Source organism: Sciurus carolinensis, chromosome X (genome assembly GCF_902686445.1).
Source record: "Sciurus carolinensis chromosome X, mSciCar1.2, whole genome shotgun sequence".
In the NCBI taxonomy this organism is placed as follows: domain Eukaryota; kingdom Metazoa; phylum Chordata; class Mammalia; order Rodentia; family Sciuridae; genus Sciurus; species Sciurus carolinensis.
In genome coordinates, this window is record NC_062232.1 from 79,528,835 (window position 1) to 79,554,847 (window position 26,013).

General features: G+C 35.0%; 1 protein-coding gene across 6 annotated transcripts in view; it reads left to right on the forward strand.

Moving 5' to 3' along the window:
• Diaph2 (diaphanous related formin 2) overlaps positions 1-26,013 on the forward strand; it is an 831,244-nt gene that overhangs the window by 708,802 nt on the left and 96,429 nt on the right. Inside the window, exon 27 of one of the 6 annotated variants that reach the window (XM_047535656.1) lies at positions 1,993-2,091. The exons of the other annotated variants lie outside the window; for them this stretch is intronic. Coding sequence (XP_047391612.1) covers positions 1,993-2,006 — 14 coding nt within the window. The 3' untranslated portion in view covers positions 2,007-2,091. Of the gene's footprint in view, positions 1-1,992; positions 2,092-26,013 lie in introns of those variants that run through there. 6 annotated transcript variants of the gene reach the window in all.

Below are 26,013 nucleotides of genomic sequence, written 5' to 3' on the forward strand. Positions count from 1 at the left end.
TCATTGGATAAAATATGCTTTATTAAAGATGTAATTTGAAAAAAGTGCATCTACTTTTTCTCTTATCGTGTATATTAAAATATATTAAAATATCTTCATTTCTGTGGTTGCTTTATTTTTAAGAGAATTAGTCCATCTGGAATAGTCATTCTAGTTTCTAAAAGGAATGAAAGATGATTTACATCTAAAATTAAGATTTTACATAAGCAGTGTAATCTGATGAACACACCCTGTATCTTAGATTTAGAGCAATGAGTGTTTTACTCATTTTGAGAATATAAGATATGATAAATCCATCATAAAAGTGGTTTCCAAATTGTTAACTACAGCTTCCATGTACTAACATGGGCCTCATTTAATTCCAAAACAGGGCACCAAGTACTGTATTATACAAAGATTTGAAATGAATGCATAAGTCTTTCCTCTTTTTAATAGACTAGTTTCTATACATTTCCTATGGAATCTTACTTTAAGACCTAAGATACAGTGTAGAAGCATCTTTTAAAAGTGACACAGGGACTTGCTTTCTACAGGACATAGCTTTTGGTGTTAATCACAATCCTGATTCATTCCTATCCTGGCCTTATGCCTCATCTTCCCATTGTACACTCATCAACTGTTTCTAATGGTTTAGGAAGACACAAAAATAAAATAACCATAAGATAAACATTGAATTTTAAAAACTTTTGAAATATATTTCAGTCTATAGGGGAATAAACAGATACTTTGCATATAAACTCATATGTGTATTTTTTTTTCATATACCATGTATTTTCCACAGGGATACACAATTAGATGTGCAATTTAAACCTGGAACAATGTGATTTGTGCTGATTTACAGAGGGACTATAAAAGCTAAAAAATCAGTTTGACAACATTCCTGCTGAGATTGTCCTGCAATAAAGGTTTGCAGTGGTATTTGGAGGCCGTGCCACTTTAGTCAGATCACTGAAGCTTAGGGATGATGCCTATAGTAAAACTTAGTTCATTGCTTATCAGGGAACGTGTGAAGGCTCCCAGGCTGAAGGTTCATTAGGTCAGTCTGTAAGAACTGTCAATCAAACCAAGCTTTCAGGGGAAACTTTTTAAAAAAACAGAAGCAAAATTTTCCCACTTTAGAATTTTTCCACATTGTATTCCTACTGCCATCAAATTGTCTACACCAGAGACTCTTCTTGCCAGAGAGTTGAACACTGGTCATTATAATATTCTGAATATCAGCCTTTGGCCACTGTCACAAGCATGGCCACTGCTGTTAGTATTCATTGGGGTCACCTAGGATGAATAGGATAGAATGGTTGTCAAAGGATATAAGACTGTAAGAAAATACATACCTGTGTCACATTCATTAGCCTTAGTATCTTATCACAGTGACAAAAAAATCAAAAGTGGTCAGGTGTTCATTAATCTTAGTGGGAATATAGCATACCTATAGACACATAGACTCTACCACCTCATTCTTCATCCCTCTTGGCCTAACAAAATTTGGCAAAATTATTTCTTGTATCTCTTTCATATTGTCAAGTGTATATTGTTTTATATTTAACAAGCGTATTTAGTAACTACTTAAATGATTGTGATACTGAGAGTGTATCCATATAATAAGTCACTACATCAAAACACAGGTAATCTCTTCCTCATACCTGCTGAGGTATGGGACAGACTGACGTATGACAGAGTTGACCCTATCAAATATGCAAGAAGCCCTGGTAGGATGACCGAAATAAACAGTTCAGCTATGAAAAATATCAAGTCAGTGACAATGTATGGGCTCTAATTATTAGCCTCATCAAGACAATGTGAATACATAATAAAAAGTAAATTATAGAACTTTGTTTTACTCTTAATTATTAGTAGAATGTTTCAGTAGTATTTGTAAATCTATATTCATTCTAATATTTGAATTAATCACCTCTTTTAGAAATGGTACCCTTCCCAGAGTAGAGATTTAGCATATCTATTCCATTAAACATCAGTTGATTTTATTTCCAGGTGGCATCCATTAGGACAAACATCATGAAAAGGCCACTGACCAAAATGTTGATTCCTTGGCTGACACCTGGAAGAAAAATAAACTTATGTTTAATGGAGTAGACTGTCTAAATCCCTGTTTTGAGAAGAGAGCACATTCATGAATATGTATTCATTGCTGAATTCAATAGATTCTAATAGTGAAGGACATCCATATCATAGAAAGTAGCACCTATTCATTAACTTATTACTTTCCAAAGAAATGAGCAAGAATGCAGCTTGTGAAAGAGTACTTGAAATAACCAGTTAATTCCTTTATTATGTGACACATTCATCATGGCCTGCATGATAACTGATGAAATAAAAACATGTATTATCTGTGATCTAATTTATTGGAATTTTCGTTTTAAGTTATAGTAGTGCAACTGTATACCAGTATCAAATAAAATGTTTATGGTTTTGTCTTACTGTCCTAGGGCATGGTGTAATTTCTAGTTATTTACACATTTTAAATGTTAAATTTAACTGTTAATTTAAATCTCTTCTTTTCTGCAATGGTAAATCATCCTTGTGCAATAAGAGTACAAGATCAGCTACATAAAGGACCTAAGTGCTGTTTTAAGCTAGGTTGGGTGGTTGTAAAATGTGACTTTTTAAAATAATCAAGTGGAAAGAGTTTTCAGTAGCAACATGATATTTATTGTACTAAGTCCCCTTTCTTTCTGCCTAAGGCTTTCTGGTAAAATGGATGCTATCTGCCCCTTAATACTGATTTCACAAAAATTGACCAGATATATGCATGGGAAGAAAACATAGACATGGGAAGAAAATAGATACTTAGTCTCCAATGTATATTTCCAACTTCCATTCATTTGATACGATATGCCTTCTAGGTGGTACAGGACAGGACATTCAACGAAATATTAAGCAGGATACAAAAGATGCCTTAGACCCTATCCCTGTCTTTTAAAAGCTAGTATACTGGTTATTAATGAAGTAACTATTAGGTAAAGACAAAAGCCATGAGGATAGCCATGTTTCTTACCATAGATAAATGCCACATAGGTGTGTGATATATAACAGATGTAACATACAATTTCACTATATTCAAATTAATTCACATTTTCAAGAACATCACTAATTTGGAAGACCCAGAAATACCCTAGGTGTTTTAAAACAGTGACTGCAAATAATATATCTTTGCATATACAAGGTTTATGCATTCCAGCTTGTACATACATGTGTCTATATTCCTGATTATTTATTCTTCTCTCTGTAGGATCTCAACCCTTCAGATATGATTCATAGCAGTATGATTTTTAAAATTTTACCTATTGGTATTCTTTTGGGATATAAGGGAATCCTGTGAACTGCGTATCTAGAAATATAAACTTGATTTTATCATTAGTCCACTCAAATCATTTAATGGGCAGTAACCTACTGCATGTACACTTACTTGATAATGCAACATGATGATTTGAAGACTGTGTAAAAAAGTCATGCAACAGACTTGACTCGAAAGTGTGTGAAATATTCAGATTAAGAACAGAACTGCAGGAAACACTCCCAGACCATGAGAGCTGCTACTCACAAAAGGGGTATGCTTCTATCTCCAAGAGGCTTCCAAATACATTATTTACTAAGGAAGTCTCATTTTAATTCTGACTAGAAAAGCACAAATGACATGTTCTTAACAAGTGGCAGTATTGGTATTCTAGCATTTCAAGGGTATGGGAATGAGTTTGCAAACAAACTGAGAAAATGCAAAGCATATTTCTTAAGTATTGTAGAAAGTAAATGCACTGCAAGGAAAATTTGTTTACCTCTGCCTTTTCTCACCTCTATTTCTCCCCTTACCAATGACCCTGCCTTCTAGGGAATGGTCCATGATTGAGATAACTTTTAAATGACAGAATGAACGTGGATAATGTAGATGCACGTCTGGATTCAGGAAGGAGTTTCAAGAGCTACCTCTTCTAGTAGACTTGGTTGTTCACCAGCTCTACTGATATGCCACCCATCCTAACCACAGAAGAAAGGTTACACATGCACAAGCCTGTGCCCTCTTTTATGCTGATTTATTTTGCTTGGGTCTTCTACCCTGCAAATCACATATTCATGCCTGCTGCTCTGGGCCTTTGCCCTTAAAACATTTAAATGTGAATTTACAATGAAGAAAGAATGGAAGAATTTAACAGATCTACTCTTTGTTAGGCACTGTGTTAGATGACATACATATGCACCATCTCATTGCATCTTTACAACATTCCTGAGCATTAGATTTTATTTCCTCAAGTTTACAGGTGAGGGAATGGAGGATTAGAGAAGTTAAGTAGCTTGTCTGAGGTCACAGCTAGCCTATGGTTGAATCAGAATCTGAACCCCAGTTTGTCTAATTCCAAACCACATGCCATTTCCCTATAATACTGCCTTTCACTTAGGTGCTCATGCAAAAGATTTATGAGATTGTGCAGATTTTCTTTGGTTATATTGGTAGGAACAATTATAGCTGAATTTTTAGTTCTTGTCTCAAATAAGACTAGTAATATCACTCCGTTTTTAAAGAATGAGTGATTAATTGGTAGAAATATTCACTGGAATACTTGTAAGAGTTTTCAAATCATAGAGTTGAAATTCATGCTGTGCTGTAGGCATTATTGATCCTAAGCCATCTCATGCAGGTAGATATAAATCCTTTTCTTAAAGATCTGTGATGAAAAAACACGCCAGGCTTTTCCACAGTAATTTACCTCACTGCTGAAAAGGTTTACAGATAGGTGTATGCACATTGTTAAGACCAATGATATAATGCCCAGTTCCAGTGAATGGAACCAATAAAAAAAATCGCTTTTACAATTATATTCTTCAAAGGGTTTCTGGAAATTACTTATAGGAAGTTCATATGATTTTATCACTTCTCTAGGAAAGGCAGTTACGTTTGAACATGTAAATTGTCAGGCAAAGGATGGGTCACAGAAAGATTTTTATTTTGCATTTGTATTCCTTTTAAGGTTTAAGTCACAGATCTCTACCCTAAAAGAAATGAATGGAATGTTGAGAATGGCACAAGTTTTAAAAATTATCACAGTTGTTTTCATAAAGCTTCACTCTTCAACATAAGTTTTCAATCTCATAGTTTATCCTGTAGTTTGCTTATTTGACCTTCTAACAAGGCTGAGCAATTGGAGGGCAAGAATTGTGTCTTACTCATCACAGTCTCTCTAACATTTAGCATAATGCTTGACACACACAGAAGTGATCAATAATAATCTATTTGAGTGAATGAATTAATTTCTCCAATTGATTCAGCTTAGACAGGCTTTCCTCCTACTTTCCCACAAATGCAACCTGCTAATTCACATGTCTCTGTCTTAGTTCATAGTATCTCTCTTACATGGAACACTCTTTTTTTCTCTCTTCTCCACTTCTAAGTTCAGTTATTTCTGCCTTGTACAAAGAGTTGCCACATGAATCCTTTTCTGACTACTCAAGGTCTCATGTAGTCATGCTTTTTGCATGTCCTAACTCTTTTAACCCCTATGAGCTATCCCACACATTTTAGCTTACTTATGTGCTGTTTTATATTATTTACTAATCTTTTAATGTTTTGTCCTCATTTTCCCAACCATTGTGAGAAGGGCTCAGGTGTTTATACCATGTTCTCTCCCTTTTATAATAACTTAGGGGATGACAAACCAGCCTACTGACCAAATAGAACCCAAGACCTAAGAAAGTATTTACATTTTTAGGTCTGGGGAATGTGGTTCAATGGTATAGCACTTACCTGGCATGTGTGAGGCCCTGGGTTTGATCACCAGTACCTCAAAAACAAAAATTATGTTTTTAAATGGTTGGAAAATAATCACAAGAATAATAATATTTTGTGACATGAAAATTATATAAAATTCAACTTTCCATAAATAAAGTTTTGGGGAACATATCCACATTCATTCATTTGTGAATGATCTGCAGCAATTATGACAGAGATCCTATGGCTCATAAAGCCTGAAATATTTACTGCCCAACCCTTTATAGAGAAAGCTTGCTAGCTGCTGGAATAGACCATCAATGGATACTTATTGGCTAAATAATTCAGCTTATGAGTTTTCCATTATGAAACAAGATATATCTGAAAACACTGGCAATTATGTTGTCTTACCTAAATAAAGAAAAGTAATAATAAATACCACCTTTGGAGCACAGGTTATTCTTATATTTTAGTTGGTTAAGTATAAAGGTTTTCATTTTCTCATTCTCTGGTAAGCTGACTTATAGTGCCCTTAGCAGTTTGAAACCTTTTCAACATATGCAGAACCTCTTCCTGCAGAGATTTTTAAGAACAAGGTTGATAATTATCTTTCTGGGATGGACTAGATAACCTCTAGTATTGTGCAGCCCAATGATTCCTTGAATCTCCTTGGCATGTAAACCTTGCTTTATTAGAATAAGGAATCCGATTTGTGAAAATGAAGTCACCTCATCCCCCAACTCCCTGATTCTCCTTTACCAGGACCTCCCCTCGCCTTCCACTTTTGGTCTAATCTAGTTCTTTTAATTAAATATGAGATAATTAAAGTTCACAGAGTCTAAACCCAGCAGGTTTGATTTAGTGATAAAAATCTGTGGTTTGTCAACGTTTCAAGGCATAATCCTTGCTTCAACCTTATCTGACAGGTAGTCAGCCTAGCAGGTCTGAGGATGAAAACCAGAGCATTTCATCTTTTCAGGCATGACTTGCTATTTATCTTCTGAGGCATAATTTACAATTGCCCTATAGAAAGCAGGTAGGGTTAAATAAGAGGTAAAGGCCCCCCTTTCCTTTGACTCAATTAATTCATTTAGTACATAGTTGTCAGTGAGTAGGCCTACAAGGTGCACAAGTACATTTCGAATGGGGGGAAAAGCCTCCAAACATAGCTTATTTGATTAATGTAAATTATTCCTTTACTCGCTGAATATGTAAAGTATGTAAATTTAGTTCTGCTGTCAAAAGGTACCTCTGTGCCATTAGTTTCTGCAGCAGACAAGGCCTGCTGCATCCTGTACTGCATTTTCAGAGAGGTAATGCTAATGACAGCTTGAGCAATTGCCTTAATGAGCCAGAAAGGTGTTCTTTTTTATTCATGTTTAGCTACTTAGAGTCATCTGAAATAGAGATCATCTGTAGATATTACAGAGTTGAAAAAAAGGCATGGGCTATCTTATTAATGTGGTTTTCCAAGCATGCTAAGAGTGAACCATCAATCAGGTATTTGCCAAGAAAATGGCTTGTTGACAGTGCTGTATAGGTGATATGCCATCTTGAAATGCAAGTTCAGATTTTAATTACCATGCTAGCTAAGTAAATATAGCTGTCAAGCTGCATCTCTAGGTCATTTAGGGAAATATTGTAGGGCTTCTTAAATTGATCACAAAATAGTATTCATATCACAGACCTAAAGTGAGCAACATGACCTATTTCAAAAAATAAAGTACTGTATACAAGTTGTTTTAGTCAGCTTTTTTTTTTTGCTGCTGTGACTAAAAGATCTGACCAGAACAATTTTAAAGGAGGAAAAGTTTATTTGAGGGCTCACTCACGGTTTCAGAGCTCTTAGTCCATAGAAGGCCGGCTCTATTCCCTGGGGCTCAAGGTGAGGCAGAACATCATGGCAGAAAAGCGTGAATCTCCACTCTCCAGATACAAAATATATACCCCATAGCCACACCCCAATTACCACCTCCTCCATCCACACCCTACCACTTCAGTTAATCTAATCAGGGATTAAGTCACTGATTGGATTAAGAATCTTACCACCCAATCATTTCTCCTCTGAATCTGCCTGCATTGTCTCACATGTGAGTTTTTGGGGGACACCTCACATCCAAACCATAGCACAAGTCATCAGGAAGATGTTAGAAGTCCTCCTGTGTACATCATATTATATACAAATTTAGCTCAGTCACAGCTTGACTTTGTATTGTTAAAACTGACACATTAACATTAATATTTAAGACAAATTTCCTTTCATTACAAGTGAAATAGTCATATTTTTTCATTAACTTGAGTCTGTTTAGAGACAAATCACATCATATTACCATAGAAAGTCAAGTTCTAGTTTTGGTTAAATCCATGAAATACTCATAATTGGCATATGGCGTCTTCATTTGGTGACGAATTGTAGCTCTACTTTTTACATGGAGTCAAGAGAAATAGTGGCATCAATGGTGGAAAGTGTAAATTTACACTTAAGTCACTTCCCTAGCCAAGGATTTGCATAATAAACTAGCAGAATTCAGCCTGGACTTGTGTTAGCAAAATAGCAAAGATATAGGCACTAAACTAAAGGTCCTTTCTGCCACCACTGTGCACAGCCCATGCCTGCATCTTGCCTAATTTTAATTAAATTGTATATCTCCTGGGTCTGATGACTGAAATTCTGAAATTCAACCAATATTTAAGGGCTTAAAAGTGCTTCGGTATAGGACTTGTAGTATTAGATATGACTTCAAAAAAAGCCTGGACTAAAGAATTATTTTTTTCTCAATTGAATGAGTAAAATTATTTTTGGAATATCCTTTTCAGATTAAATAATCCATTGTGGTAGAAAGAAAAGTAAAACAAGTGAATCAGCTCTACAGTTTTTAGGAGGTGAATCATATAATTACTAAATGAAGTACACTTAGACTTAAACTATCATGCAAAATTATATTTCCCTATAAATTTCTTATTGAAACTTTATGTTGATTTCTGTATGTATGTTTGACCACTGAAGTAAAGTGTGGGAACTATTATAGAACTTAGATTTAATGACTAGGTAGTGGTTCTTTTCTAATTACAAAGCTGCATGAAGTTTGTGATGGGAAAAACAAGAAAGAGCACATCTTCTCAGGTATATAAGAAATGACAAAAACTCAGCTCTCAAGGCGTAAGTCCATGATAAGTGGAAGAGGTACTCTCGTAGTTAGTTATTTGTGGATTTTTCCCAAGTCAGCTTGCATTATAACTATTCAGTATTGTCACAACTATGTAAAAGTTCTCTAAGAGGCATGATATGCATACACTTAATGCATACAATTCTTAATTCTTGTTACTAGTCAAGCCAAAAATTCTATTCGATAGTAAGACACTCATGAAGAGGATAATTATAATGCATTATTTGTCAAATTATTTTTCAAAATGCCAAGGAAAATGTGAATGTCTTTGAATCTCTGATTATGGAAATTTATTTATGTTAATCTATAACATGTTAGTTGGTTGCTCTGCAGCTCTGTTTTCAAGCTGATGATGCTAAAATTTGTGTTAATTCACATCTAGGCATATAGGTGTACTTGAAATCACCTAATTTGAAATTGCAGTTCTTAGAGTTAGCTCTGAGAAATGTAATTATGTAAAGAATATTTTGAATGAAATATTGAATAAATTAGTAGAAACATAGTTAATTTTTCAATGCATCCCAAAATAGTACACTTTGAAAGTGGTGCTTTTCAACTTTAATTTTAAATCTTCTACATTTATGAGTGAGAAGTAAGCTTATCCTTATATTAAGCAAGTCAGATTAAATAGTAGTTCCATTAATTTAGAGAAACTAGGTTCAGTTGATGATGATTTAATGCTGGTTGAAAACTAAAAGGATAAGTAAATTCTAGGTTTTTTCCTGTAATTTCTTTCTTTTTTTTCAGAATTTTTTTATTCTTTTGTCAATCTTTAGTTAGGTTATGACAGAATGCCGTGATACCTCATTATTCTTTAGCTCCAGTGGTCAACTGTTTTATAATTCCATTGCTGGTAGTTTTTTCTAATGTATCAAACATTTTCTGTAAAAGGAAAAAGGAAAGAAGAGTTTTGACTAGCACACTGACTTGCAAGCTATTCCAAAGATTGATTGTACTTAAAGCAGGCAATGCACCCTCACCCCTGTTTTTTCCTTCAAAATCAGCAACATTGCATAATAGGAAAGAGGGAACCAAGTATCACAATTGTCTTAGATAATAGCAAAGTCCTGAGTCCTTTTTCCTTGTCCCTACCCCTTTAGGGGACTTCTTCTCCACCATCTGAGAATTACAAAAGGTAGAACAGCAAAACCATGAGACCATGTCTTACCTTTCTAAAGTAAAGGCATTGCTTCCCCGGATAAGTGATACTTGAAATAAACCCACACTCCAGAGGGGGAAAAAAGTTTAGGGAGTCATTTGGCTTCCTGGCTTCCTGGCTTCCTGGGAGGCTTGAGGGAAGAGGACAAAGGACAAGATGAAGAGCCTTGGCATCTACTCCATAATTGCCCATGACTGCTAGACTTCAATGTAATCTCTCTGTAGTACATCATCAATATTCAGTGTATATTTCATACATGAAAGCAAAATACTAACTGGATTTCTTTAAAATCGTGCCCTTCATTTCTTTCCCTTGCATGTTCCTTGCAATTAACTTTGCGAGCCCTGGGCAAGTTAGTTAACCTCTCTGGGCCTCAAAGGCCTCATCTATAAAATGAGTGGTTTAGAATAGATGATCTTTATGATCCCTTCCATTGCGAACATTCTATGTTGTGAAACCTCAAGGCTGTAAACTATATGAGAGTAGGAGCCAATTTTTTTAATCATTTTTTTATCTCCCCACAGGGCCTAATGTAACTGAGTGCATTACCTTGCTCCCGCTATGTGAAGTACAGAATAGATTTTGAAGATAGCTCTAATATGTGCTAAATTAGATTAGAAATTAGACATTCCATTTTAGTTGATAGGTTATTATGAACTTGCTTGTTTGAAAAGGAAAAAATTGTGGAAAATGGATCATTGGGATGGAATTATGTAATCCCATGTGGGGAGATTATACTTTAATAATGGGCATACCAAAGGATTGTGGGTTGAATCGCATCACCCAAAAAGATGTGTTTAAGTCCTAACCCCATGTATCTGTGAATAGGATTTTATTTGTAAAATAGAACCATACAAAATAGGATCTTTGCAGATGTAATCAAGTTAAGACATGGTCATACTAGATTAGGATGGGCCTTAAGTCCAAAGATTAGTGTCCTTATGAAAAAGAGACTTCATTCAGGGAGACTACTAAAATGGAGTTTTGTAGTAGGGGAGAATATTGAAAATTCCAAATACAGTAGGTACCAATGGGAAACTTGTAATCATGGAGAATGGTAGGGATCAATGGGTAGAAAATCACTAAGAGGAAACATCATTGGGATCAGGGATGGCAACTTGGTTAAACTGACAGGATTCTTGCTGAAAACAGGTTATAGTGATAATATAACTAGGGTAAGGGATAAGGAATTTGGTCAGATATCAAGAGTGAGGAATTTTTGCTAAGGACAAAACCCAATTTGGACTAAATGGGCTAAGAAAAGAACGCAAGGCCAGGTCTAGTAAAAAAGGGAGTTCACAGGAGCCTGACTGAAGTTTGATCAAAGGAGAGGTTTTATCATTATCTTCTCAATCAGATTGCTTCAAGAGGATAAGAATTATAGTTCATACTCTTTTGTACCTCTGCTCTGAATCCCTCCCCCCATACATACGCAGCACCCATGAAGAACTGTGTATGTGTATTATAAAGTAGGTTGTAGGGAATTATTTTTCAAAGATGGTGGACTAATTATGACAACCAACAACTTAACTCATGATTTAAGCTGGTTCTAGGCACAGCCTTACACAACTCATCATTATTTAACTAAATCAGGACAATCTATATTCTAAGCCTCTGGTACAGAATTTCTAGTTAACAGTGGTTGGCATAATTTATTCTCTTGCCTGCTATTTTCAGGTGATGATACTGTTTTTTGAACTCATGTTTTAAAGCAATATTTATAAATATAATTGGTAAAAGTATGGCATCTTTGGCCAATGAAAAGAATTGCTGCCAGCTTGAGAAAAGAAACTTAAAGAACTATAGCATAGTAGAAATTGCAGGCATCCTCACAAAAGTGATGGATTAATGACCACATACAGCATTATGAAAACTAGTTATAGTTTGCTTAAACCAGTCTCTCTGTTTATAGCATTCTCAATCTTTTTAAACAGCTAGAATATAATAACATTTTAAAAATTAAAGTATTTCCCATAACCAAGAACTTGATATGAAATGAGCAACATTAAGCACAAAACAATTGAAGCTTCAAATACTGAACCAGGCAAGAATTTTAAACAGCCCAAATGAATAAGGATGCAACACTGTTGTGCTTCTTCGGATGCAGTAATAATCAGGCTCAGAGGTTAGCAGGAAGAGATTTTATAACAATAATGGCTCCCAGTACCATTTTTCTCCTGTGACTTTGACTCACAAAGGTGAAGCTTTTATTTGAAGTTTTGATACAATGCAGCTGCCGACAGTGGGGGCGGGGTGGGGAGAGTTGGCCAAATGGCTGGACCCTCTCAAACATCTATGAGAGAGGGAGATTGAGAGGGAAAGACTGGGAGAAATTGAGTGAGATAGAAAAGGAGAAGGGGAGGGGACAAATGGGAAAAAAAGATTTACATTACCAATGACAAATCAGAGCTGAAAGTTTGCCTTGCCTGTTGTCATTCATTGCCATTCATATTTGGAAAGCAGACTGCTGTGATAATTGATTTGATGGTCCAGCTTGAGTGGAAGCACTTCTGGGCATAGCAGGCCTCAGAGATGCCAAAAAAGAAGAAAAGGTGGGAATGAAATAATGCACTACTTTCTCCTCAGAGGCATGTGGCCCAGTTTTTAAGAACAGAAAAACATGCTCTGGGGTGGGGGAAGTAAAATGGGGGGGAAACCTAAAGAACTTAGTAATAAATACAAAAATGACCATATAGCTCCAGTCAGATAAAAATAGGCATTCAGACCCAGACAATGAGAGGACATATTTTACTGACAGGTGAATAATAGGGGAGCGTGGTGGAAATAATCTGATTTTTAACGGACTCTGTCCTTGGGAGTACCTTTTTTGCTGTTCTTTTGTATAGGGACAAAAGTGATTCCTTTTCTAAAAAGCCTTTTAATTTTTTAAGCTTTTCATACTAGATTAATAGTTCAGAAGGAGAAAAAGAAAACAATAATTGAGACTAAAAAGCTATATATATGTGCCTGGATTATCTAAACATTGTTGAATTTATTTCCTTGAAGCAATAGGTAATAATGAAGCTTGTCCTTAGATTTCTGAGTAGAGGGTAGTGTTCAGCCATTGCATCCTGCTGCTATGAATAAGTTAGGAGACTAAAGTGCCAGTTGAAGGGGGGAAGAGAGAGAAAGAGAGCAAGATTTTTTAAAAAGTACTGAATTCACTGCCTGACCTCTTAATCACAAATGCCAATTGGATTGTGTGCCCTGTCATTCCATTTAAGGACCTAAACAAAACCAGATAAAAGACATAGCTGTCAAAACACAAATTTTAATCAGAACCTGTTTGTCTTTTGAGAAAAATGTACTTATTTGTGCTCAAAAGTAACTCAATCTTTTAACTTGGCCTCCTTTCTCTCTTTCCTAACCTCTCCCTTCTACCTTTCTCTCTCTCCTTTCTCTCTTATTTTACATACCTATCTAGCTGCCTCTACTTATACCTACAGAAAAAGCCTGTTGTTTGGCCTCATTGAATCACGCCAAACCTGTTTTATACATATGCAGGCATTATGCAAATATCAATACCCTCACATCACATCACATTACAATTTCTTTGCTCCTGGTAAGCTTCTCAACTACAGTGAGCTTTATGAGACAGCTTTATAAGTTTAAAAAAAGAAAAACTACTCCAAATATATGAATTGCTTAAAAAGAATCTCATATGAAATTAATATGAAGAAAGCAATGTTAGCTATGTCAGTATAATGTATGCCAGTATTTCTCAAAGTCTGTCAACAAAAATCAGTGTGAGAATTACCTGCGAATTTTATTATGACTCACATTCTCAGACTCCACCCCAGATCTAGTAAGTCTCAGTGTACACACCAAGAAATCTACATTTTAACAAGTGCCTCAGATCATTCTTCTGCACATTGCAGCAGTTCAAATACCAGAGACATAATAGTTAAAGAGAACTATTTGATCAGATAAACTAGATTCTGATCCATTCTTACCATTACTAAGTTCATTGTATAAACTTAGGCAAATTACTCAGCCACTCTAAAACTCAAGTTTCTCATTCATAAAATGTACATAATAATGTTTATATAGTAGAGTTGTTCAGAGAATTAAATAAGATAATGAATAAAAAACCCATAATGGCTGGTGATTTTATCAATATATAGTCAATGTTGTTTACCTTTTATGATTTAGAAAGACATTCTTTTGGTTATTTTCTATGAATTGTTCACATTGCCTCTATTAAGTACTAGGTTCTAATTCGATTCAGTATTAACCTGGACAGTACTTTTTCTTGCCTCAATGAACATAAGATTAAAAATCATGCCCATCACTTTATCTAACCCAGTGGGAACACTGAACTATCTTAGATTAAAATAATAACACATGCTTAGTGGCATAGAGTAAAAGTCTCTTATTAATATCAACTGTATATAACACAATAAGATATGCACATTATTCATAGGTGAATGTGTGATTAAACAGAATTAAGGTACTAAACTTGTTGAGCGAGGGGGGAAATGCCCAGGGCGTCAGTGTGCTTCTGTAAATACCGAAGACAATTTACAGTGTGACTAGCAGCACCACCTGCCTCACACCAAAAGGTAATTCATCAAATACTATCACATCTAAACTTATTCTTGTCATAGCTTGGAATAGAGAAAAGATCACAAGATTTTCTCTTTTTTTTTTAGTTTAGTTCTAATGCTTCCTAGCTGTTACCTCAGACAAACCTCTTACCCTTAGTGCCCCCTTCTATAAAATGAGAATAATCATATTTGTCCTACCTCACAGTCTTGAAGGGAGAAGAAATGTGATGACATGTAGAAACCTTTTGTAAACTATGTGCTATGCAAATGAATGGTATTAGTTCACACCTGTTCAAATGGATGTATTTATCAACTTTTGACCATGATTGCATTCTCATTCTCCAAGAAATCCGAAGCATAGATGAAATGTGAATTCTTCATTATTGTACCTTGCTGATTTTTGCTTGAGGTGACCAAATTGCATTGATGCATTTTTACACAGCTTTTGTTGAATATTCCTTGGCCCAAAAGCTTTCAACTATGTGTCTTTGAAGCTCCAATTCCCTGATCAATGTCTGAACTTGTGAAGCTTGAAATTTGTCATTTGGCATTGACTTATGTGTAAATTTGAGTCAAAACTCAGTGTCCTTTAAAATCTTGGGGCAAATTTTCAGCATGGCCTCATTTTTACTGATACAGTTATGTATTTGTAAGTACAAATTGCCACTTTTGTCCTCAAGAGAGCACAAAGTGGTCATTGCACCTGCCATGAGGTAATTGAAGGTGCAAAAAAAAAAACACTTCTACAAAAAGGTCTTTGTGACACTCCCTTTCCCCAGACCCCTCCCCTCCCTTCCTCTGTGTGTACAGAAAGAAAAAAAGAAAAGAATGCTATTAGCAGGCTCTGAATAGAGGTCAGCATTTCTTTTCAAGAAAAATAAACTGCATCTAATTTGTACTTTTTTTTTTTTTAGCAGAAAAGAAATACCCAAGTTGCCCTGAGTAATTTAAGGCAAAGATGTTGAGGAAAATGGCAATGTCTTTCACAGTTCTTATTTAACTGCGATGCTATATACTCCTTAACTTAAGCAAATAAGTAGTTCTGACTAATGAAAAATAGCTTCTGAGAGCCAATTATGGAACTTACATTGCACCTAGAATTTGGGTTGCCTAAATTTATCTCCTAACATTACTTGACATTTGCTTTTAATATACTCTTCTTTGCACTGGTATTCTTCAGATTTTTAGGCAATTCTAGACCCATAGGAAATGAAAGGGAAACCCAACCTAGAGCTTATCTGCTACATAAAAAGTATATATTTTGTAACCAACTTGGTAAAATCATTCACACAGTGGAAGAACTTCCTAGACACTTCCTGGTATGTTACTCATGGCCATTCTAAACATTGACTGAAAATTATTCTCAGAACTTGCTTTTACTGCTAAGGATATATATATATACACATACAATTTATCTTAGTCTACTTATATACAACATATGTGCTTACTAGACCAATGCAAGTAGGCAGTCACTTTTTCCCCCTCAGAAATAGCAAACTCATTTACTTTTCCTTTTTGAAATTTTGTTATATTTATTTTTTTTGATGACAGACTACTTACTCTGAGATCTACGTATGCTCAACATTTTGTGCGTGTGTGAAAGACAGTTTAATCTTAAAACATAAAAATTCCACGTATTTGGCTTTGACGCCTCCTGATCTCCAAAGCCCTCAACACATTTTTAAGCATGTGATACAGTAATTTTAACAATAGGCATTATGCTGTAACAGTTGAAATCTATAACTTATTCATCTTGCATAAGTGAAACTTCATACCAATTGAAGAGCAACTTCCTGTTTCTCCCCCACCCCAAATTCCTGGCAACAGCCATTCTATTGTTTCTACAAGTTTGACTGTTTTACCAGTCTCATATAAATGGAATCATGTGCTATTTGTCCTTCTGTGATTGGCTTGTTTTACATGCCTCTAAGATTCATCCATGTTGTCATACAGGGCAGGATTTACTTCTTTTTATAAAGTTAATTAATATTCTATTATATACATATGCCACATGTTCTTAATCCATACTTTTATTGAGTGACATTAGGGTTGTTTCCATATCTTGGCTATTGTGAATGAATAATGCTACAATGAATATGGAAGTGCAGATATCTCTTCAGTAGCATCTTTTCCATTATTTTGGACACATACTCAGAAGTGAGATTGATAGGTCATATGGTAGCTATTGTTTTAATTTTTTGAGGAACCTCCATATTGTTTTTCATAATGGCTGTACTATGTTACATTCTAACCAACAGTTTGCAAGGATCTAAATCATCCACATTGTGAACAACACTTATTATCCTTTGTTTTTCGATAATATTGATCTTACTGTGTGAGGTGGTTTTGATTTACATTTCCCTGGTGATTAGTGATGTTGAGCATCTTTTCACATACTTTTTGGCTATTCGTATGTCTTCTTTGGAGAAACATTTATTCAGGATCTTTGACCATTTTTCAGTGAGGCTGTATATTTTTCTATTGAGTTTTATGATTTCCTTATGTATTTAGGGGTATTACTCCCTTATCAGCTGTATACTTTGCAAATATTTTCTTCCAATCCATAGGTTGCCTTTTTCAGGGTACTTATCTGCTTTTGCTTTTGTTGCTTGTATTTTTGGCATCATATCCAAGAAATCATTGCCTAGATGCATGCTATGAAACCTTTATTTTCTTGAAGAAATTTTACAACTTTAGGTCTTATGTTTAAATCTTTAAACTATTTGGAGCTTATTTTTGTGTATGGCATGTAGATAAGGCTCTAATATTCTTCTGCATATACATATCCAGTTTTTATAGCACCATTTGCTGAATGGACTATCCTTGACCCATTGTGGGTTCTTGACACCCCAAAATAATTTGACTGTATGTGGGCAGGTTTATTTCTGGACTCTCTGTTTCATTCTTTTGGTCTACATGTCTGTTTTTATACCAGTACAATAGTGTTTTAATTAGCATAGTGTAATATATTTTGAAATCATGATGGATAAATTCAGCTTTATTCTCAATACTGGGCTCTTTAGGATCTTCTGTGGCTTCACATGAACTTTAGGATGGCTTTTTGTATTTCTGTGAAAAATCCCATTGGGTTTTTGAAACAGATTGTATTAAACCCACAGATTGAATTGCATAGTATAGACATTTTAACATTAATTCTTCCAATTCATGAATATAGAATGCCATTCAATTTATTCATGTCTTCTTTGGTTTCTTTCATCATGTTTTGTAGTTTTAGTGTACAGATCTTAAACTTCCTTGGTTAAATTTATTCCTAAGTATTTCATTCATTTTTTGAACTGATATAAGAAATTGTACATGTTTACGAGAAACCATGTGATTTTTCAATACAGATATATATTGTTTTATGCTCAAATAATGGTCAACCTATCTTCTTAAACATTTATTATTTCTTTATGTTAGAAACAGTTTTTTAAAAAACTAAACTACTTTATCATTTATCTGTAGTTACTATTTTATTATTTTTGATACTATAGAAATGGAATTGTTTTCTTAATTTTTTAGTTTTTTGTTAGCATTTAGAAATACATTTGATTTTTATATGTTGATTTTGTATCATATAACTTCACTGAACTTTTTATTAGTTCTAACAGGTTTTTTATGGCATCTTTAGGGTTTTCCATATAAAATATTATGGTCTACAAATAGATAAATTTTCTATTGAATTTGAATGGCTTTCTTATTTTTTACTAGTTGAATTGCTTTATTTAAGTCTTCTGATACTATGTTGAATATAAGTGGTAAGACTGGGATTTTTGCCTTTTTCCTGATATAAGAAGAAAAGTTTTAGGTTTTTACCATTGAGAATGATGTTAGCTGTGAGCTTTTCCTATGAAGTCTTTATTGTTGAGGTAAATTCCTTCTGTACCTATTTTGTTGAGAGTTTTTTTTTTATATCATGAAAAGTTGTTAAATTTTGTCAAGTGTTTTTCCATAGCTATTGAGATGATCATGTGATCTTTAGTCTTCATTTTATTAATGTGGTGTCTCGTGTTAATTTATTTGTGTATGTTGTATCATGTTTACATCCCAGGGATAAATTCTACTTTGTCATAATGTATGATATTTTTAGGGCTGAGGATATAGCTCAGTAATAAAGCACTTATCTAGCTGTCTATATGAAGGTGATGACTTTAATCACATATAGAAATTTGATACTTTTACTTTTTCCTCCCCATATTTTATATTACTCGTATTAAAATTTACATCTTCTTATCTTATGTATCCAATAACAAATTTATGTAGTTATAATTATTTTTAGTAAGTTTGTCTTTCTAACTTTTGTAGTAGAATTATAAATTTCTTTACAAACCACCATTATAACATTGTGGTATTTATGTTTTTCTGTGTGCTTATCTTTACCAGTGAGTTTATACTTTCATATGTTTTTGTGTTGCTATTTAGCATACATTTATTTCAATTTGAAGAACTCCCCTTAGCATCACAAATCAGCGTTTTTGTTGTTGTTGTTGTTGTTGTTTTTTTTTTTTTTTTTTTTGCCTGGGAAAGTCTTTATCTGTCCTTCAATCTTTGGTCTTTGCCAGGTATAATATTCTCAGTTGTCATATTTTTTTTCTTTTTAGAACTTTGAATATTAACATCCCAATACCTTCTGGCCTACAAGGGTATGGCTAAGAAATCTGCTGATAATCTTAAGAGTGCACCCTTGCACACACTGAGTCACTTTTCTCTTGTATTAAAAAAATTGTCTAACTTTAGACAAGTTGATTATCATGTATTTTGGTGTAGACTTCTTTGTATTTCTCTTATTTGAATTCCTTTAGTCTTCATGAATCTAGATATCCAATTACCTCCATAGGTTTGGGGGCAGTTTCTCCATTAATTCCTTAAAAAGCTTTTTATCCCTTTCTCTTTCTTCCTTTGGAATTTCCATAATGTATATTTTTGTATTCTTGATGATGTTCAGTAAGTTCCTTAGGATTTCCTCATAGTTTTCCATTCTTTTCTTCTTTTTCCCTCTGACTGGATATTTAAATAACTTGTCTTCAGGCTAACTGAATTTTTCTTCTACTTGATCAACTCTGCTCTTTAATCCTTGTGGTGAATTTTTTTAGTTCACTCATTGTATTCTTCAGCTCCATAATTAATATTTGAACCTTTTTATACAGTTTTTATCTCTTTGTTGATGCTCTCATTTTGTTCCAGAATCATTTTCCTAGTGTTATTTGACTATACAGGATTTTGTATAACTTACTGAACTTCCTACAATGATCATTTTTAATTCTCTGCCAGGCAGTTTGTAGATTACTTTTTGTTTCTTTTTTAAAAAATATTTTTAGGGGCTGGGGAGATAGCTCAGTTGGTAGAGTGCTCGCCTCACAAGCACAAGGCCCTGGGTTCGATCCCCAGCACTGCAAAAAAAAAATATATATTTTTATTAGTTATTGATAAACCTTTACTTATTTATTATATGCAGTACTGAGAATCAAACCCAGGGCCTCACAAATTCTAGGCAAACACTCTACCACTGAGTCACAATCTCAGCCCCAAATCACTGTTTCTTTAGAGTTGATTACTAGAGATTTACTTTATTTCTTTGATTATGTCATGTTTCTCTGAGTCTTCATGTTCCTTGTAGCTTTGCACTGGTATGTTCAAACTTGAGGAAGCAGCCACTTCTCTCATCTTTATGGACTAACTTATAGAGAAAGAGTTAACTAATCAACATGTCTATAGATTCTGGGAGCCTCTCAGACTTTTTCTATGTAAGTGTCTTCTTTGGATCTGTAGTTTCCTAATTAGAGGGCTGTGCTGGTTTCTTTTTTTTTACAGAACCCTGTATTCTCTTCCTCTCTGGCCCCTGACTCCTATACTATGGGCTAAGAAGTTGGAGACATTCTCTACTCCTCTCATTCCCTGTGGAGAAGCCTTGAGTTCTCTGTCTTGTCCCAATTTTATAGTCATGCTGGGAACAGCAAGTCACCAGTCCCTTTTCCTTTATATTCATCTGGTCCCACCAAACTATGCCAACTACTTCTGTCAGTGCTACATGTGAAGTGAGACAGAACCAGCCCCTCAGGTAGTCCATTTCTCTCCTTCTGTCCTGTGGGATAATCCTCAGATCCTGTGCTTTTCCTCAATCATGTAGAGTCAGGCCTTCCCCCTTTGTTTTTTTAAGGGCTGTCATTGTTCTCTGTGAGGCAAGACAGAAACAAGCTGTTTGTGCAGTGCACCAAGGGTTCATTGGAGGCATGCTCTATTCTCTCTTATGCCCTGAAAAAGATATTGAGGGCCAAGGTGATTTTATTCAGTGTCGAGCTATGCTAGCATCAGGGAGGGGCTGACGCAGATAAAGTAGGATTTTTCTTCTTTTCTATTTCAATGCATTTGTTCTTGGTTTGTGCTCATCTGGGTACTGCAAACTCTTAACTGAATTCTGGTCCTCTCAGAAAAGTATTTTGTCTGTATACTGTTTAAGTGGTATTTCTGTGAGAGAAAAGGGGTTGGGACTTAAATATTTCACCATTTTGTTGACATTAGCATGCTATTATTTAAATGGAAAGTTTGCTTTACTTAGCAATATAATTTAACATAGGTTTATCTATGCATTTCTCCTTGAATGACTAAATAACAAAAGCCCATCTGGAATTCCCCTTCTACCTATCTTTGTTTGAGTAAGAAAAAAAAAATGTTTAAGTGGTACCTTGGTAGCTGACAGAATTCCCTACAGGCAGTTTGAGACCTAAAATAAAACCAAATATCCTTATAGGTCTATAGGATGATAGTCAGGAATTCCAGACTCTTAAGTTTTATTAATCAATGTGGTAGAAAATAAGATTTTGAAATTTGAAATGTATTCAAGTTGATGAGAGGGTAATAAATAGAGGGGTGATAAAAATCTTGAAAATGTGTTTTCAGAACAATGTTAGTTGTAGAGCACATGCTTAGCATATGAAAGGCCCTGGATTCAACAGCACCAAAAAAAAAAAAAAAAAAAAACCTAAACAAAACAAAAAGTAGTGCTGTCACGTATTAAATATACAGCTTGAACTCTTTCTTGTCCTGATGACAAACACTTATCTAAGCCAAGATTACTATTTTGTTTCATTTTATCCTTTCCCTTACATAGTGATGACTGGTCCTGGAGAGTGTCAATCTGATGTTAGGAATTCATTGCTTTTTAGGTAGCCAAAATGTAAGTGAATTACAGCTTAGTCCATATTGTCAAAGCATAGAAATAGCAACAAAGATACTTAAATGAAACAAGCTCTGGTCTTTTCAAAACCAAAGAAGTGCAAGAAAAACATTGAACTTAAAGGGCAAAAACTATCCCAGAAGGTTACTGATACAATATAGAAAGTAAAGAAAGTAAAAGAATTATACATTTGTAAAATCGACCAAATTATGTTGTGCTCATGTTCAAATACACTGAGTCTCACTATTATATATAGTTATAATGCACCAATTAAAAACCTTCTAAAAAGATTGAAAGCAACAAATTCAATTTGAATTAGTGCCATTTCAGTCTTAAACTCATTCAAATGGTAAAGAAAAAAAGAAAGGATAACCATGTTTTAGTTTACATCATCATATGAGATAGTACAATGAATGGAAATACTTATCTTCTAAAACCCTCACACTAATTGATACTTCAATGGGTAAGTTATTCCTTGTCACTCTGAATTAAAAGAAGCATTGGATCAATAGTGTTATCTTAGAAAATAATTTTCATAATCTTACATTCCATAAATGAAATTTAAAAACTTATACCTTTCCATTTTTCAAATTGAAGGGGAAAACACAGCTTTGAATTGTCCTTTCAGTTTGAAGAGCTTGGGCCCATTTAAGGTATGTTGGACAGGAAAAAAAAAATACCCTAATAAATGGTGGTTTAACTGAATTCACTCAAGTAAGTGGGGATATTGTGGATTTTGCTGACCAGAAGGAAGGGTGAGTTCAATTAGTCCAAAGGTAGTTTGAGGATGGGAATTAAGCTGAGCATGACTTTTCTGGGTGTTCTTGCTATGGATCAGAATTTGAGCCAATATTTAGGATTTGGCCAGGGTCTCATTAGGTATTTTTCCTGAGAAGAAACTATGACATATGATATAAACTGTCCTGAAAATAAAAAGGAAAAATTGAATGGCCTATGTGCACCTCCTGCCCTACCCTTCTGTTTCTCTCTCAAGCTTTTGAGATCATCCATGTTAACCTGTTCCTCCATACCTTGGGCTTAGCCATTTTGTAGGTCTTACCACATCCTCTTTGTACCCTATTTTTTATTTCTTGTTGGTTGCTTAATATAGTATAAAGGACTTTTTCTATTTCCAAGGAACAGAAGCATGTTGGGGTTTTCTGATAGGGTTAAGGAACCATAGGAAAGAAATATCATAGTAGTTTCCCAGCCATGCCTCTTCAAAGCTATAATGTTCCAATTACAATGGTGGATCTGGCAGTCTGACAGCAACTCCAGTTACACAATGACCACCCTGCTGGTAATGAGCCTTTAGGAGCAGGTGTCAGTTGTACTTGACTCCAGTTATGCCTTATTAATCTCTGTACTTTCATGCTTTGCCATTATGGTAACTCAGCTACTCCATTTTTATTTTTCTGTATGTTTAATTCTTCTTTATACTCTCTTAACAATGAATGAACTCTCTGTTCTTCTTTCTACATCAAGGTGTCTGCTTATTCATGGCTTCTGCTCTCATGTGGCTTTTAACATCCTCTCTCTCGGCTTCTGTTGCTGCCTAACATTTATATCCCTTTCTGCATGTGTCTCATTAAATTCCCTCAAGGAAGATTTGTTTGGTTTGATTCAGAGCAGAGGGTTCCTACTGTAAAGAGCTCTCATAGCAGTCTGTCAATAGTTTTCTTCGGTACTTAACCATTATTTAATCTATTGTGATTGGAGTCATATGATACCAAACATTATGACCTACACATAAGGTATTTCTTTAGAAGGAGATGCTAAGGTATCACCAAAGGGGACAGAACAACTGATAGGCATTATGTAGAGAATGTTCTGTATATTGAGCTATTATTACATGAGGGGTATTGAAGTACTAGGTGCTTATTTTTATCATATATTATTGAATCTAAGATATCAATCATAAGATCTACATTAGTTTATGTACCACTAGGAAAAAATACTGCTAATTAAATCAGAGTACACCAATGATTATTGGACAGAGAAGTTAAAATGTGAAAAACAAATGCATTTTTTAAGATGAAACATGGTATCTGTCATGTATCTGAGATTGTCTGAGGATCACAGTGGGTAAAGTGAGAAGGTACCAGAGGAATGACTCATAGGGTGATGAAAACCCTACAGGTTAGCAGTTGGGTTATTAAACTGGGAGGCCAGAGGGTAGTGTCAAGAGAATATACAACCAGATATCTGTCTGCAAGTGGAGAAGAGACCAGTCACTGGTCTACAGTGTAGTTTGGGTTAGGGATCTGACAGATATCAAAAGGTAGGTCCAGGAGGAATGGTGAATTATTCCCATATTGATCTAAATGACATGGGCATATCAGGGAGTTCCGCTTATAATTTAAGTAGTGTTTATAGGATCTTACTCCTAATCTGAGATCACTTTAGCTGTGTCTTTTGCCTTCTAAAATACCTCCTTGTTTTTTATTTGTACATTTAACTATATCTCTGGGTTTAGGGTCATTTTATAAACCAAATGCTGTGTTTTGTCTCTAAGGCACATAAAGTAGCATGACCAAAGAGAGCTGAAGTCACAGTTGTGAAACATTAATGAAAAATCTCTAGGCATTAACTTTCTCTTGTTGTTGAATGGATAATATAGCTTTAATCATAATTATGAATCAACATGTCTTCCTTTTTGTCTCTTCAATGTTGCTAGAGTCCCAGATTAATATGATTAGCATGGCAAAAGGACCTTACCAAATTCCCTTTGCTCTTCCACCAACTGCTAGGACAGGATGAGTGGTTTTCTAAAATGATTGACTACCCCTAGATCATCTCCACAGAATTCAGGAAACAGTTTATCCAGGTTTATAGATATGAGACGCTGGATAGCAGTTTGTTAGGACCACATTTAAGTGCGTTTCCAATGAACATTTATTTTATCTGCTTTTGCTACAACTGGTATAAAAAGGGTTGGGGGAAATGCTAGGGTAGAATACATGGCTCTGGGAACTCTCTATGTAGTGTATGCAGATCTCTTGCTGAATCTCTGGGTCCTTACTGCCCCATAGATTCCCTAGCTATTATAGCCCAACAGAGCTAATATGATTTTCAGATTGGTCTCTTGGGCCCTTTCACTTTCTGAGAACCCCCCTCCTGCAATGCCTATGATATCTAATCTTTTCATATATCCTTCACGACTACTATGGTCTCATCTCAGCCTCAAGGGAACTCCTTTGAAACTACGAACAAGAACAAGGTTGGCTCAGGAAGATAGCAAAGTGCTTAGTTATATGTTCATTACACTAGACACTTCATAAGGAGAGTTTCATAAGAGGGCCAATTTAGTTTCTGAGACTAACAGACTTAACAGTTATGCTCTGAGGAAAGGAATTCAAGTCTCCATCATTGTTCTCATCTCACACCTGAAGGGGCAGATTGATTATTCTAAACATTATATATCCTAAGAAGGAGCTTAGTATTTTGTTTGTTAGTTTTGGGTACTGATGATTGAACCCAGGGGGTACTTTGCCACTGAGCTACACTCCCGTTCTTTCTTTCTTTCTTTTTTCTTTTCTTTTTTTTTTTTTTGAAACAAGATCTCACTAAATTGCTTAGGGTCTCGCTAAGTTGCTAAGGCTGTCCTTGAACTTAGGATCCTCCTGCCTCAGTCTCCCAAACTGCTAGGATTGTAGGCATGTGCCACCATGCCCAGCAGGAGTTTAGTTTTAATAATAAAAATCTCTCTCCTCTTTTGTATGGCCCTTTTCTATCCATAATTGCAGTTAAATGACCCTTGTCACAATGGAAATATCACATGTGAGTTATATTCTAGACTTGCTAACAATGTCTCTAAATATTTTCTGCTTTCACAACAGCCAAAGGTATATATATATATATATATATTTTTTTTTTTTTTTTGGCAGAATAGTGATAAAGTATTCAACAGTTTCCAAGCTGACTCAAATGACCTATATTGGTCCTTTGGTGATATATAAGCCTTAGTCCTTAGCAAGTGTGTTCCAGGGCTATTGGAACCCATGTTCTTAAATCCTCTGTTGCTTGCCAGATCGCTTTGAAATAGCAACTTTGTCTTCTCTTCTTGAATTCCCTCTTCCATTTCTTCCTTTCCTTTGCTGTTTACTCCGACCTTCCATTTTCCATCCCATAATAGAGGAAATGGCTAACATGAAGGAGATGCTGCAGTCTGTTGTCTGACAGACACTCCCCCACCGTGTTCCCTCCCCAAATCCAACATCAGGAATAAAAGGCTCCTTAGTCCTTTT